At 33.6% G+C, this 15839-nt stretch overlaps 2 protein-coding genes across 37 annotated transcripts; both read left to right on the top strand.

The window, feature by feature from the left end:
* Positions 1 to 580: 580 nt before the first annotated feature.
* Positions 581 to 7254, top strand: LOC112032108 (putative disease resistance protein RGA3). 4 transcript variants are annotated; one of them, XM_065781404.1, is made up of 2 exons: positions 581 to 3690; positions 7193 to 7254. In XM_065781404.1, the coding sequence occupies exon 1, from the start codon at positions 770 to 772 to the stop codon at positions 2225 to 2227; it is 1458 nt and encodes a 485-aa protein (XP_065637476.1). In that variant the 5' UTR covers positions 581 to 769; the 3' UTR covers positions 2228 to 3690; positions 7193 to 7254. The 4 variants fall into 4 exon arrangements, with proteins under 4 accessions (XP_065637476.1, XP_065637477.1, XP_065637479.1 ...); XM_065781405.1 differs by having other exon boundaries at positions 7197 to 7253; XM_065781407.1 differs by lacking the exon at positions 7193 to 7254 and having other exon boundaries at positions 588 to 1102; positions 2567 to 5054.
* A 2052-nt stretch (positions 7255 to 9306) lies between these two features.
* On the top strand, positions 9307 to 15691 carry LOC136061335 (uncharacterized). Of its 33 annotated transcripts, none has more exons than XR_010632110.1 (14): positions 9308 to 9825; positions 9998 to 10177; positions 10924 to 10991; positions 11081 to 11208; positions 11731 to 11825; positions 11957 to 12112; positions 12259 to 12508; positions 12664 to 12773; positions 13021 to 13073; positions 13260 to 13341; positions 13466 to 13622; positions 14150 to 14223; positions 14391 to 14573; positions 15232 to 15691. XR_010632110.1 is itself a non-coding variant. In XM_065781417.1 (13 exons), exons 9-12 carry the CDS (start codon positions 13316 to 13318, stop codon positions 14440 to 14442), a joined length of 315 nt encoding a protein of 104 aa, XP_065637489.1. In that variant the 5' UTR covers positions 9316 to 9825; positions 9998 to 10177; positions 10924 to 10991; positions 11081 to 11208; positions 11731 to 11825; positions 11957 to 12508; positions 12664 to 12773; positions 13021 to 13073; positions 13260 to 13315; the 3' UTR covers positions 14443 to 14573; positions 15232 to 15691. The 33 variants fall into 33 exon arrangements, 15 of the variants coding, with proteins under 15 accessions (XP_065637484.1, XP_065637483.1, XP_065637481.1 ...); XR_010632109.1 differs by having other exon boundaries at positions 11957 to 12121; XR_010632106.1 differs by having other exon boundaries at positions 9309 to 9825; positions 12218 to 12508.
* Positions 15692 to 15839: the final 148 nt, after the last annotated feature.

The raw sequence follows: 15839 nt of genomic DNA, 5'->3' as shown, positions 1-15839 counted from the left end.
ACTCTAAAACACTTTGAACACCTGTAAATGGAGGTACATTTGTTTTTTTCAGCAGCTGTAATTTTTACTTTCATTTGATATTAGAGCCTCCTCCGTGCGCATATGAATTTAAGGATATAAAGTATTTTGCTTTTTGTTGTTTTGTAATTTTTTCATTCATAGTTTTTTCTATGATTTGGCAAAATTTCTGATATGCATATCGATTTAAGGATATAAAGTATTCTTTTGTGCAAAATTAACTATGTCATCTAAATCTGGCTTGTTTAACCAATGTCCCCAAACCCACTGTGGGTTCTAATGTCTTTTCGTCAGGGTCCCATGCAACGTGGAGGAAAAAGAAACTGTCGTAAAAAAATAAAAAGTTCACGACTGTAGAATAATAAGTGTGGAAATTCATATTACTTGTCGGTGGGTTGAAGAAAAGCTAGGATCAGTGACTGTGAATTGTGAACTGATAATGCACCGCGTGGACTTTATTGGCCAGAGTAGGCCCTCAGGCTTTTGAGACAGTGGGTTCCAATGGGCAATGGATGCTTTGCTCACTGCATAGGGTACTTTTGCTTTTTTCACTTATTAGTTAGGTGGGGCTTCAATTATTTTGAGTTTTACCCCACAAATTGTTAATAAGGAGGAATATATTATATTTATAGGTTCATTGACGCTGTCAGTTTGTTATTTGGTTTTGAGTTTCTCCATTCTGAGTCACACTTTCTAGTCTATCTCCACTTCCTGTTTTTTGTATTGCCAATCGGAATTTCGCTCTCCAAGTATGGCTGAGGGACTTGTTACTGATCTCATTAAGCAGTTACTTTCAACTGCTGCTTGGGGGGCAGAACAAGAGATAAGGTTGGTCGTTGGTGTCGAAAAAGAAATCGGAAAGCTTGAAGGCAATCTACAAGCCGTGAAAGGGGTGCTCAACGATGCTGAGAAAAGACAAGTTACAGAAGACGCTGTGAAGCTTTGGTTAGAAAAGCTCAACAACGTATGCTACGAGATGGAGGATGTGGTGGACGAGTGGAACACCGAATTGATCAAATCAGCAATTCAGAAAGAAGAAGAAGAAAAAAATGCTGATAATGCTCCTGTTTTGAAGAAGAAGCAGGTATGCTCCTTTATCCCCTCCCCTTCATGTTGTTTGGGTCAAGTTGATAAACTTGCTAGGCGTCATGACATCGCTCACAAGATAAAAGAACTAAATGAAATATTAGATGAGATTGTCAAAGAGAGAAATAGGTACCAATTTCAGTCAACTAATGAACCTGCCACTAAAGTTGTTGAGCAACCACAAACTACTTCATTTGTTGATGTGTCTGAAATACGTGGTCGTGATAACGTTAAAGATGGTCTAGTGAGCATGCTATTGGGCAAGGGTAGTAAAGAAGAAAGTAGCCCCCATCTCATCTCATTAGTGGGCATGGGGGGTATTGGAAAAACTACTCTTGCCCAATTAGCGTACAATGATCATGCGGTGCAAGCCCATTTTGAGATAAAAGTGTGGGTTTGTGTTTCGGATCCTTTCGATCCGTGCAAGGTGGCCAAAGAAATCCTTGAATCCATTGAACGTCAATCCCCCAACTTGACTGCATTGCAAAGTCTATTGGATAGAATTTGCGATAACGTTAGGGGAAAGAAGTTTCTTCTTGTCTTTGATGATGTGTGGACGGAAGACTCCACAACGTGGGAGCCATTCAAAATTGCACTCAAATGTGTTGCCCAAGGCAGTAGAATTATAGTCACCACACGTAAAAGTAGAGTTGTGGAAATTATGGGAAGTGTGAGCATAATTAATTTGGAGGTACTCTCTAACGAAGATTGTTGGTTGGTGTTTAGAAAAATAGCATTTTTTGATAGGGATCCTAAGCAATGTGAACAACTAGAAGGCCTCGGTAGGCAAATAGTAGAAAAGTGCAAAGGCTTGCCACTTGCTGCAAAGACTCTAGGGAGTCTAATGCGGTTCAAGAGAACTAGTGAAGAATGGAAGAGTATTTTGGATAACAAATTTTGGGAATTTGAAGATGTGGAAAGAAAGCTTTATGCACCATTGTTACTGAGCTATTATGATTTATCCTCACCATTGAGACGATGCTTCTTATTTTGTGCTGTTTTTCCTAAAGATTATGTCTTTTCTTGTGATGAGTTGGTATTTATGTGGATGGCACAAGGATATATCAAGTCGAAGAAAAATGTGGAGATAGAAATCAGGCTAGAGACTACTTTGAAAATTTAGCAGTACATTCGTTCTTCCAAGATTTTGAGAGAGATAAGAATGATGGCAAGATAAAAAAGTGCAAAATGCATGACATAGTGCATGACTTTGCACAATTAATGTCAAAAGATGCGTGCTTCACAATCAATTCTAACATAGGGTTGGAAACTGATTATAAAACTGCCCGCCATTTGGATTTAGAAATTCCTAAAGAAGCCCAATTTCCTGAGTCCATTTATAGTGCAAAAAATTTGCGCACCCTCATTTTTGCAAATCGAAGTGATAATATGTTGTCTACTTTATTTCAGCATTTTAGACGTTTACGAATATTAACTTTGGATTTTAAATTTGGTGCTACAGAATGGAATGATCTTTCAGATGCCGTGGAAAATTTCATACATTTGAGGTATCTCAAATTAGTCAATTATCGTGGAGATTCATTGCCTGAAACCATTTGTAATCTTTCCAATTTACAAATTTTAAATATTGAGAGCGGTATTTTTGGCAATAAGTTAAAAATATTGCCACGGGGAATGAGTAAGCTAATTAACCTGAGACATTTTGATTTGGGTCTTAGTCATAATATTAATGTATATCCAAGAGGTTTTGGGAGATTGACTTCTCTTAGAACATTAAATCCTTTCATTGTAAATGGTAAGGATGATAGCGAAAGATGTAATTTGGGAGAATTAATAAATTTGAACCACCTGAAGACTCTTGCAATAGATGGGTTGGGAAACGAGGTAGATGAATGTGAGGCCATGAATGCACAACTGAAGAAGAAGATAAACCTTCATACTTTGGAGCTAATATTTACGAAATGGGGTGAGGAAAGGGATGGTGAGGAAATAATAAGGGAGAAAGATGCATTAATTCTGAATGCCTTGGAGCCACCTCCTAAGTTGGAATATTTACGTATTGAAGGTTACAAGGCACTGATAATGTTTCCTAATTGGATGACGTCCTTAACCAATTTAAAAGAACTTGAAATTCGCCATTCATCTTTAGAGTGTTTGCCTCCTTTAGGGAAACTTCCATTCCTCAAATCATTAAAGATGTGGGTTATTAAAAGATTAAAAAAGTTAGGGGTTGAATTTATGGGAATAGAAGAATCCGAAAAGAAGGAGAAAGGCGATATAATAATACCACTATTCCCAAATTTGATATCTCTCTCATTTGAGGCTGTCTATCACTGGGAAGAATGGAATGGGATTGAAGAAGAAGAAGACTGTATCAGAAGATTCACTATAATGCCACGTCTTCAAAATTTGGTAATTCACCACTGCCTAGGGTTAAAGTCGCTGCCGAACTTCCTTCGTACAACTCCATTACAGGAATTGCAGATCACTTTGTGTCCAATTCTGAAGGAACACTGCAAAAGAGTGACAGGAAATGATTGGCCCAAGATTTCCCACATTCCTAACATAAAGATTGCTGGGATCTATGTGCAAAGAGACGGTCGAGAATGTGAGGCAGAGGCAAAGGTAACTTCTTCTAACGCTTCTTCTTTTCCTTGGGCTTCTTCTTTTATTTTGCAATATATCAATATTATATTAATAAAAAATTTACTTGTCTGCCAAAATTTCCCACTGGGAAAAAATTTGCATGCACTAATTACCCCTTTTTTTTTATTCATCATCAGTGGTATAAACATGATCAAAGCTTTTGATTTTCTCAAATCTCTTGAAAAACTGTTGCTTTTGGTTTTCTTAAATCTCTTCACACTTTGTTGTGTACTGTGCAAGAAAAGATTAATAAGGAAGAGTTTCTCTAATTGTTTCCTTTGTACAAAGATTTTTAAATTCATCTGAATATATAGATATTCTTACAATGGACTTTAGAATACTAGACTTTATGCTATAAGAAATGTAATGTTTACAACATTTTCATAACAAATCTTAAGTGCTGAGTTGTTATGGGTGGACAAAAAAGTAATTTAAGTTATAAATATAAATTAGAACCAATAACTACTCACCACTTATTATTTATTATAAAAATGTTGTAGATGTAACACTCCTCACAGGCTACAAGTGTGGGATAGAAGATTTTTATATTTGAATTTCTAGTACCTTCTACTTGCCTCTAGTACTCCCCTCAACGTGGACTGTTTATATGAGTAACGCCGAACTTGTTGCTAAGGCGATGAAATACTGGATCCTTACTCAAAGGTATAGTATAAATCTTAGGAATTTGTTAAGAGGATCCATTGATCGTCTTGTTGGGATTCGGAAAAGGTTTCCCATATAGTTGTTTTTATCTTGGATAGTTTTCTTTGAGTTTTCTACTTTGTCACTGTAGGATTCATGTCAAGTGCAATACCTTCATTTTCCTCACAATTTTTTTAACTTTTTTTTTTTTTAACTTTAACCTTTTAACTCTTTTTTAATATATTTTATTAATGGCTAAGATTGAAAGTTACTTTTTCAACTTTCAATCTCAGCCATTAATTAAGTATTGCACCAGGTGCAATACCTAGACCTGATGTGAATCCTGTCACTATATAGCTTGTGTCTTATACATTTTTTTTTTTAATAATTGTTTTATGATATGGTATTTCTAATTTTTAGTGATTAATACTGAAATTGTTGATCACATAAATTGGTTAATTGGAACATAATTGTTATATTTGCTGACCGGAGTTTAGACGGCTATCTCATCATAATTTAAAGATTTGAAAGTCACTAGTTACCTAAGTTTTATTTCATTGGCAGTTAAATTATTGAGCTCTTAGTAATACTTATCATTTTTGGAGCCTTGACTAAACATTTTATTGGATCCCATTGAAAAATGTAGTATGAACAGAATATGATTCACTCTTGTGGAAATAAACCGCTCTTCTTCTTCTTTTTTCATAAACGGAAATAAACAAGTGAGGATTAGTTAGAGTTCAGAAGAAAGAGAAAATGAAATTAAAAAAAAAAAAACCAATAGCAATATTTCCAGCTGGCTTAGCAAGTTAGCACTTAGCATAACCCATTGACTTTAGTATATGATCCTATGTTAATATCTCAAAAAATTCCATTTCTTTTTCACAACGGCTGAATTAGCATATAATGATTTGTATACATTAAAAGTGATACTAGTAGTGAATTCATGAGAAGATAATATTATGTTATACTAATTACAACTTACCATTACTATAAACTAACTTTTTTCCCTTGTGGGCTCCCATGCGTGGGACCTGCGACGGTGAAAACATGTTGCCTATCTCAGTATAGGCAATTTTTTTCCCTACGGCGGTGAAACCCAGTGTTTTTTATTTTCACTTCTCTCAACGCTATCTCTCCCTCCCCTCTCTCCTTCACTCTTCTATCAACATTCTTTGTAACCATGGATGACCTCACTGGTAAGTGGGCCCGCCTCTCCCTCAATACACGTGAAACTCAAACAATTCCTTTGGCCCCTGAAGTGGAGAACAATAACAGAGTATTGGTGGCTAAGCTCTTCACAAAACGCCGTGTCAACAACTTACCATCTCAGTAAGTAGTGAAAATAATTAAAAATTTGTGTATCTAGACATTGCTCTTTAAATAGTTGAGTCATGGGTTCCTTTTATTGCTATTTTAATTAGTCATAAACGGTGGAAAATATTAAGTTGTAATTTGTGCTGATTTTCTTTTCTTTTCTTTTTTTGAGAAGTAATTGTGTTGAAATCGATACTATATAACTTTCGCATCAAATCCAAATTAAAAGAAAAAAAAAATCTGCTATATATAACTTCAATTTAATGATACATTATATAAGACTAATGTTATCACGGAAATAACTTTGCATTGATCAATATGAAGATATTTAAACTAATAAGCAATACAATTTTGAAATCTTTTTCCAATAATAATAGGGGAGCAATGTTGAAATAGTGATGTATTACTCTCTCTTCTCTCTCTCTCTCTCTTCTCTCTCTCTCTCTTATATTTATATATACAGTTTTTTATAATTTTGGACCGAATTGATCAAAATGCTACACTAGTTGATATAACTCAACACATTTATAAATTAATTTCCTCCATCCATAAAAACCTCATGTTGGATATAAAATTCTCTTTAGTCTCGTTTTTAATCAAAATAGAAGATGTTTAAGTTAGTTGTATATCTCCCAAAAAAAAGGGGAGGGGGGAGGGGGGAGGGGAACAAACCCATCATTTTTTTTTTTTTTTTGGGTATAATTGTTTTGTTAATTATCATGTAAAAAATGTAGTTTGCCACTAATAAATATAAGTAAATGATTAGTTTGGACGACATGGACAGTAATAGGCAATTACATGGCATAAAATGGCAGAAGGACTAGTTGGCAATAATTAATTAAGCCTTTTGTTTATTAACAAAGCTTCTTCTCCATGCCTATGTCACGTTACCTGGGAATTAAAGACCAATTACATGGTCGAATATAAATTCTAAAATGGTTAGTACTTATTAGGTCGGTTGTTTATATATATATATTATATTTATGCTTCTTGTTTACTAGCAAAGGCATCTTCTTGCTAATATAATGCCAATTGCTAAAGCTCAATTAGTAGTCTACTGTTTAGGTTAGCTGTGCTTTTCTGGATTTAGTGGCAAAGACGGTCCTACCCAAAGCATCTTCTTAGCTGTGTATATATTCAAGCTTCAAAATGAATATAAATTTGACCAAATTGTTTTAAAATGAGTGAGAGATAACCATTTGAAAATATTCCACAAATTTAAAAAAAAAAAAAAAAAAAAAAAAAAACTTTGTTGGGGTGCTTCAATATTCATTATTATATGCTTGGGTTATTACCATGGTGTATATGGTTAGAAACATTGTTCTTTGTGCTATATTGTTAATTTAGAATTTTAAGTATGTTGTGGGTGTTGGAACATGTAACTTTGAAATTTGGAATCTGTCATTTATTTAGGTATTAGTTATTATCATTTATAATTAATTTTTGTCAATTTATTTCTTTTTTTTTTTCTTTAACATATGTCATTATTATTGGTTTTTTTTTTTTTTTTTTTTTTGAGAAGCCAGATCAAGGACCTGGACCATTTATTAAACCAACTAAAAACTCAATGAACGTCAAGGAGAATAAAGGGGCAATGTCTGCTGGCACTTCATGCAGCCAACCTGAGCCCCGACAATTAGCTTAGCTTTTTTAGCTAGAGCATCAGCTACTGTATTACAACGACGATTAACAAAACGTCTACAAACTGAAAACCATCGGAGAGCATGCGAATATCATCCAAAATGTTACCAAAGCTAGCAAACGCACCCGCACCCTGTAGAAGGGCGTTAATAACAACTGCTGAGTCACCTTCAAACACACTCTAGAGATTCCCAGTTCCAAAGCAAACTAGACCGCCTTCAAACATGCTAAAGCTTCAACGTCCGCACTGATTGAGCTATGGAATGGAAGCAGAACAGAGCACCTTCGACTTCACCTGAATTATTACGGACAACGACACCAATGCCGCCAATCTTGCGCTACGAAACACCGCTGCATCGAAATTTAACTTGAAGCAATGGGAGTCCGGAGGCGCCACTGCTGCATGATGGGAGGACGAGTTGGTTCAGGCTCCTCTGCTTGAGCTAGTAGAAATTCTTGCAGGTAACTACCAGCTTTGCTGCATATATTCTCCACGGGCAAAGGGGGGCGTCCAAAATGAATAGCATTCCGTCTATTCCATAATAGCCACGCTATGATCACAAAGAGCTCTGCTTTAAGTTCATCTCGGCAGAGCAAGAATCCAGCAATTACCTATAACATTTAGCAATTTTTTATCCTTGATTCAATCCTACAATCCGATCAACATGATTCTCTCTCACATCCTAGATAAGATTTTTATTTTGATAAATGTGGCGTGAACTGATGCTGGACTAAATCAAAGATGGCCCTTAGATTTAAAATAGTGGATTACAGTAGATGAAGGTGGGCAACCTTTGAAAATTTGTGTGCTATAATTATGGTGCCATTGCTTTTTCCACCTATTGGTGCTGATTTTGCTTTTGACTCCAAGTAGAAATACCACATTTCATAACATATTTAAACCAGCAACATCACTTTTATAAGGCCCATCGTTGGTATCATTTTTATTATTTACCAATTACATGTGGCGGCATTAATGGTTCGAAAAAATATTGTCAAACTAAACTAAGTTTTGGTTTTATACTTTTATTGACTAGTGTTTTCTTTTGCTTCTTAAAGTGTTGGATTAGGGGTTTTTTTAATTATCAGCTTATTAATTGATTTGCGTATATACTTCCTCTTAAAGACCCCCATGAAAAATAAAAGTTTCAAAAAAAAAAAATGATTAAAATGCACATGAAACCTTTTAAACTTTCAAGTGACAATTAATGCTTATTTACATTGCAATATCAGAGAAGTTACCGTGTGAGCCCAAAAGAAGTCTTTGAACTTTCTAAGAACCATACCTGTCGTTACGGTCAAACATTTTACGTTTGAGCTTTCCAAATTCCAAGCGAAACATCTCCTGTGTAAACTGGCCCTTATAAAAGATTCGAGCTTATAGTGAATTCATGTTTTCTTTTTTAGTAAATAGTGAATTCATGCTTTGAGAATAGCAAATAGTAATAAGCAATAAGTTTAGAATCACAAAAAATTTTACAAAAGTATTTCAAAATGTTAAAATAACCAGTTGTCAATATAGATAATAAAATAATATCAATAATAATAATCCAAATAAAACCAATAATAATGAAAAAAAAATTGCCTAGTACATCATCAAATGATATAAAATAACAGGTAAAATATTATTTTGGTTCTTAAACTTTATAAAAAATTTGTTTTTAGTCTCTAAATTTTAAAAAGTTCTTTTTTCATCCTTAAACTTTGTAAAGAGTTTTTTCAATAGTTTAGAAACAAAAATAGGGATGAAAAAAGAACTATTTTAACAGTTTAGGGAGGAAAAACAAACTTTAGTAAAGTTTAAAGACATGTATAAAATATTTTTAATAGTTTAAAGATGAAAGATGGACTTTTCAATAGTTTAGGGACAAAAAAAAAAAATTCTAAAAATTTATTTCTTCTTGGGCTTTTTTTTTTCTTTTTTCTTTTTTTTTTTTTCTTTTTTTGCGAAATATAAAAATAAAATTAAAAAAAAATCAACTAAAAATTTTAATTTTCTGTCAAAATTTCACATAGAAAAAAGAAAAAAATAACTCACTAGTTGATGAATTTATCTGGTTCTCAGTAATTTGAATTAGGTGATTTATATTATATATTGTTGTACTACACATAACTAGCATGCATAGCATCTGGTTCCTTAGATTCCTTTAACTTCTCGGTAGGTTCTATATATTTGATATCTCTCACATTTTTGTGTTTCAATTACTGGGAAGAATGGAATGGGATTGGAGGAGAAGAAAAGGAAGAAGAAGAAGAAGAAGATTGTATCAGAAGATTCACTATAATGCCAGGTCTTCAAGACTTAGAAATCCTTGTTTGCACAAAGTTAAAGTCGGTGCCGAACTTCCTTTGTACAACTCCATTACAGAAATTGGAGATCTCGACATGTCCAATTTTGGAGGAATGCTTCAAAAGAGGGATAGGAGAGGACTGGCCCAAGATTTCTCACATCCCTGACATCATCATTGATTACAAGTATGTGCAAGGCAGTCAAGAATGTATGCCAAAGCCAAGGTAACTTCTTCGGATGCTTCTTCTTCTTTTCCTTGGGCTTCTTCTTTTATTTTGCAATATATCAATATTAAATTAATAAAAATTTGCATATAGATAAAACAACTCCAATTGCTCTCGCTAATTTCCTATTGTTATTGACTAATCTGAAATAACTCATATGGTTTTCTTTTAGGCATGTAGGATTTTCAGAGCTGTGATGAGGAAGAAGAGGACCTATGATTTTGTATATCTAGGTTCATTATTTTAGCCTCAAGTAGATATTTTTGGATGACAATGGTGAAAGATGATTTGCGTGCGTGGGCAAAGTTCATTCTTGGCTTGATTTAGTGATAGAAGTCTAATCCATTCATAGGTAACTTCACTCTTCTTCTTCTGCTTTGTCTTCATTTTTTATTAGAACTAACTATCAATTAATTATCCTACTTATTTGTCAAAAATTCCCTAAAAAACAAAGAAATACAATTGGTAGCTAAATTTATAAAATTTTGGCCAAAATCTCAAAGACAATGACACCAATAGTTCAATACCTATGTTCTTTTTTGTGTGTGCTTTTGATATATGTATTAAATAATAACTTTTAATCACACTTCATTTATAATATTTTAACATTTTTCCTGTCAATTATAAGATCAATGACCTTTTATATAGAAATAACTACAAATTGAGTAAATTTTTAAAGTCACTAATGCTTTAAAATCTCCGTAAATTTGTTGAGTGACTCTATTAACTGATTGAGGTTCTGTCCACATTGATCAGACTTCAGTAAAGCTAAACGTCATGTTTTGAAACATGTACTTCTGTAATTGTTAATTTTCAGCTCATGTAAATTTTGAAGCAGTATTGTCTTGTGTCCTACTGAATACCAATTTATGTTTTCCACTGTTAAACTTCAAGCTCTAGTTTTTGGCCCATTGTCCATGGATTTGAGTCTGGAAAAGTTCAAAATATTCGTTACAATTTGAATAGAATTGATAATCAAGATTGTGGCATGATCATTTTCATGATGTTAGTTAATTTCCTTTGCTTGAGCATTTGGAAGTGCTGATGTGGTACCATTTGTTTTATATTATTGGCTGATCCTATGCAATGCATATTCAGGTTGCAGTTTTCTAGTTCCCCAATGTGTCACTGGTTGAAAGGTGCTGGTCTGTTCACAATCATTGTTTGTGAGTTTATTCAATTTACAAGCAAGAAATAAATTTCAAGAAAAATATTATGATATTAATTTATAGATTTTTTTTTCTGGTATTTTCAGTGTTCATAAATTCAGCTACAAGTTCAGATTTTTCAATGATGATGGTGAAAAGGTATTTGCAATTGTGCATGTGTTAGCAAAGTTCAGCAATGGCTTGATTGGGCGTTGCAGTTCTGATCCAGTCATGGGTAACACCTTCTTCTTCATCATCTTCTTTTATTTAACCAAAATTTCAATTAATAATCCTACTCGTCTCTCAAAAATTCCCTCAAAAAGATAATAATCAAAACTTAGGCAGATTAAATTTAAGATTTTGACCAAACTCACAAAGACACTGACATGAATGGTTCAATCTGGTATGCCCACTATATGCAGCTTTACTAAAATGTGTGAATGTGTGGAAAATTCTTTATTTGAAAAGAAAAAAAAAAGAAAAAACATAATACCTGAAAGAATGTTACTAAAATTTTAACTTGACATGATCACTTTCTTTTGTAGTCAATCTAATAAGTTGGCGACACATGAAATGAAATCTATGTAACGCTAGTCTTAAGAAGAAAGAGAGGGGCCCTCAAGGCTTTAAAATAAATTTGTTAATTATCAAGTCTGAAATTTATAGGGTTAGTTAATTGCTATTTATCAAGTTATAAAGAAATATCATATGCTTATTTCTTGTTTTAGAGTCTGAAGTATTTCATTACATGAAAAAGTGTGAAGTACAGGAGGCCTATTACTAGCAAGAAAGAAGAAGAAACTACATATACCTTGGCTTTGTTAAATGGATCATTTACTCCTCTACTGTGAGGTATATTGATATTTTCTTCTTAATCATCTGTCTGTTTTTCCTATTCATTTTTTCCATTCTTCATAATCTCATGCTAAATATTTAATTCTTTTGGGTTTCATTTGAACCAAACATCTGATTCAAATATCTAGGGATGTACATTTTGTGTTGAATCAAATTTTCACACATGGATGCTCATTTGAGAAAGGGCCATAGAAGCAGGTCCACTATCATTTCATAATGGAAACTAGGATGTGCATCATGGAACATATCATGTGCAATCCATATTATATGGTGGTAGATGAAAGGTGAGCTAGGTAATTGAGCAGTTTTCAACTCATATAATTTCTGGCTTTATGTTTTAGGTTTGAAATTCGCTTGCTAACTTTCATGGTTTAGTGTTATACATATAGGAGATTGATGAATGCAAAAGCGTGTGGATTTCTTGTCTTAGTGATTGAAGAGTTTCGTGTCCTGGTAGAGGGGGAAGAGTGTGATGTTTCCACCAAGAATGGAGGGGATGAGATGATAAATGCTTGCTTTTCCTTTTACCGTTGCTAGTCGCCCAATTTGGAATGACATTCAAAAAATGGAAATACCTGAATTAGTCACCAATATGTGCAAGGAAAAAAGAAGAAAAAGAAGGCAATGAAGCCATTTTACTACTGTTTGCTCTAGGCAGTTCAATTCTGATTCACCTATAGGTAAATTTATATTCTTTGGATCAAGTAACAATCACAGAACACCATTCTTGGTAGTAAATCAAATTCTTTATTGGTTTGTTGCGACTTCTTTGCTTTCTTATTTCCATCTGTCTCACTCCAGGAGTTTCCTCACAGTTTGGTTTATTTCCTTCAAGATGTAGGAAACCATATCAAGAGTACAAGTCTGCTTTATTTGGCCTGTGGTTAAAATCTAATATGAAGATATTGCTTAAACACAAAATTTGCCTCCTTACATCAATGTAAGGTATTTGATTTAATTCTCATTGGTTGTTTGACACTGTTTAATCAGCCTTCAGAAGCACTTTAGCTTACCCTGATATCTTTTCTAACTATTGAAAAAACGTGCCTTAAAGCTAGGATGTAATCTCATATTGATTCGTCTGGAAGCAATTAATTATAACTTGGAGCATTTTATATTTTCTAAGACAATTTTTCATTGCAAACTGCTCCAGTATTTCTGTTTGATAATTTTTCATTTGTATCTACATCAGTTTTATTTAATGGGAGTAGACATAGCTCAAGAGCGGCTTTTGTGGTTTATGAGGTAATGTAACTTGTTTACCATTTTATTGGTTTTTTTTGTTTTTTGTTTTTTTATGGATTTAAAATTGGAGTTTTTTAAGTTCCCTAATTTTGAAAGGACTGGACTATTTTAAGATCAAGAAGAATTTGCTAGAAAATTCTAATTTATATGTTTGAAACTTGTGTTAAACGGTATTCTTCTGTGTAGGAAATTTGGAGTACCCTCAAAAGCTTTTGCAGCTACAACTCCTAAAACCATTGACAATGTCATATCTAGCTCATCTCCTAGTGCAAATGTCTAAATCTCAAAACAATTTTCTTATCTTTGTCATTCATGTTTTCAGATCCTAGACAAAATCCTCTAGTTGTTCCAAATAGCATTCGACCAACAGATTAACATTACCTTGTGGGCAGATTATTTCTGATGGACAAGGAAGATAAGATCAATCTCAAAGACGAAACCCCATTAGGGACGTCAAGAATTCAGTTGAGGAAGGAAATGAACATGATCTTGACACCACCACTCACAACGGAAATCAAGGAAGATGATGCCTCCCAAATATATTATATGGTATATTTTTCCTTTAACTTCCATTTTGTCTGTTTGATTGTCAAATCCATGCTTACTGCTGCTTCTCATTTGAACAGTCTTTGGTAGCTCTGTTTTGTTGTAGGAATTAGGTTTATATTTTCTGGATTATTTTTATGCTCCTCATATTACTTATGAGTTAAATAAGTTGCAAGGCATAGTAGTACAGTTTACTGTAGCACTTAGCACTCCGCTTCTGGAGTCTGTCCTAGTAATCACCTTTTTTTATTTAGGGGAAAAAAAAAATCATTCAGGCTACTACTTTATTTGCTCGTGATGCTCATCCCTTGTTTGTTGCATAGACTTTGAAATTCATCTTAACATGTTATAGCTCCTTGAAATTAAGGTTAGTCTACTATATATATTCACTTTAGATCATTACATTGACGTCCATTGTGATTAAAAGTATTATAATTCTAATCATTAAAAAAATTATGCCTTCTTTGCAAACTTCTTACTTCTGATGATACTTGTTACTTCTAATCATTACATTCCTTGCTTTGCAATAGACCTCTGAGGACAGAGAAAGGATGTTCGGTGAGTGCTTGGGGATGCGATCATGGATTTTGAACTGCCAAGGGAAGTAAGTTTTTCCTTTTTACTAACTAATATTTCCAATGACCAAATTTTCTTGAATTTCTCCTTCATTATTCCTCTGTTGGCTTTATAGGTTCTCTGTCTGGATGTAACTATTTAGTTTCTTATGGCTTTCTTTACATTATTCTGTTGGGTATGGTTGTCACGATTCAGATCACAGAAGAAGCTCTTTAATCTAGTAGCCAGCGAGTGTTTGAAGTTATAAGCATGGAGAATGGTGTAGTGCGCTACAGTGTTGAGTTTTATAGTGATGAACATCTTTTGACCTCAGATTTCATATATTGAGGCCTTAATGTCATCTATTTTCTCCTCAACATCAGGGTTATTACACTGAAGGTATGCATTTTTCTTTGTTTTTTAAACTTCTCATAATTAAGGTGCTTTTCTTTTAGCCTTTTTATGTTATCTAGTAGGTATATTTGTGTGTGTAATCCTCATTATGTAGTTCTATATGATTCCAATAAAATAGCTCAACATCATTCCACCACCATGTGGTTATCTAAGATTTAAATCATAGTCAACAAATTGGAAGTTACTGGGGATTAAGAGGTCTAGTCAAAGCTTACATTTTCCATATTGTTGTTTTTCAATTGCTGATTTTATCTCAGTCACGCACTGTTTGGAATTTTGCTAAACCTCTGGCATCAATTAAATATAATGCTACAGTGCTATAATGGTTATGTCCAGCACACAGAAATTTTCTATGATATTCAGTATGGTGGTGTACTAATTGAGAATTTGCTAGAATTTGTGGGTGGGAAATCAAAACACCATATTGATCCTGCGATGGGTTTGAGCTTTAGACTATAATAAGGAAATAGAAGAGAAGTTTGCTGAATATTTTTAATTGATAGAATCATTTTCATGTCAAAGTAAAATATTTCGTTTGATTTTCCATAATAAACCTGTTAAAATTTTTTATTTCTGAAGCTTTGCTTTTGTATTTTCTGCCCTTTGTCCTGAAGCAACGACCTTCTTTGTTGAACCTATGCAGTCTAAACTTATTGGAGAAGTGTAGCTTATGCTGGTGAAAATCATTAAGCAATGATGTACCTCATATAGCCATGTCTTACATTTTGGTGCGAGATAGCTAATTGAAAAGGCTCCATATGCAGAATGGAAAAGTTCTATATATCAAAACAACAAAGCTCTGTTTCTCTCCTCCCCTAAGCATTGTCCTTGTTTGCAAAGTCATGGACACAAAAAGGCTTATAGATGAGGCTCCAATCAACATCCTGAATCTAACATATCATGGATGTCAAGAAGAAACAATGTCAAGCAGTGACATATGGATAGGAATCAACTGGCTTTATCAATATCTGTAATTCTTGTTTCCATGTTCTTTTGTTGTTTGAATGTGAATGACTGGCTGTCAAGTTTGTCATTATAGGAAAGTGATTTCAAAAGTACGCAGATTGCTTTTGTTAAGAGGAAAATTTTATTTGTATAACCAATATTTCTTTCAAATTTAAGCTTTATGATCATTAACAACCGAAGATAAAATATTGCAGCTGAAATAAGCACCAGAATCTTAATATTCTTGAATCAACCAGTTTGCTAAAGGTCAAGTCAACAATTTGGCTTTAGAAGCAGGTAGTTTGT

Source organism: Quercus suber, unplaced genomic scaffold (assembly GCF_002906115.3).
Source record: "Quercus suber isolate HL8 unplaced genomic scaffold, Cork oak 2.0 scaffold_266, whole genome shotgun sequence".
Taxonomy (NCBI): Eukaryota; Viridiplantae; Streptophyta; class Magnoliopsida; order Fagales; family Fagaceae; genus Quercus; species Quercus suber.
Note: the sequence above shows the minus strand (reverse complement) of the source record. Positions and strands in the feature narration are given on the sequence as shown.

Coding starts and splice junctions, on each gene's coding strand:
- LOC112032108 (XM_065781404.1), top strand. CDS start 770: ATGGCTGAGGGACTTGTTACTGATCTCATTAAGCAGTTACTTTCAACT.
- LOC136061335 (XM_065781412.1), top strand. CDS start 11,799: ATGGATCATTTACTCCTCTACTGTGAG. Junction 13,623..14,149: donor CCTCCCAAATATATTATATG/GTATATTTTTCC, acceptor GCTTTGCAATAG/ACCTCTGAGGACAGAGAAAG. Junction 14,224..14,390: donor ATTTTGAACTGCCAAGGGAA/GTAAGTTTTTCC, acceptor GTCACGATTCAG/ATCACAGAAGAAGCTCTTTA.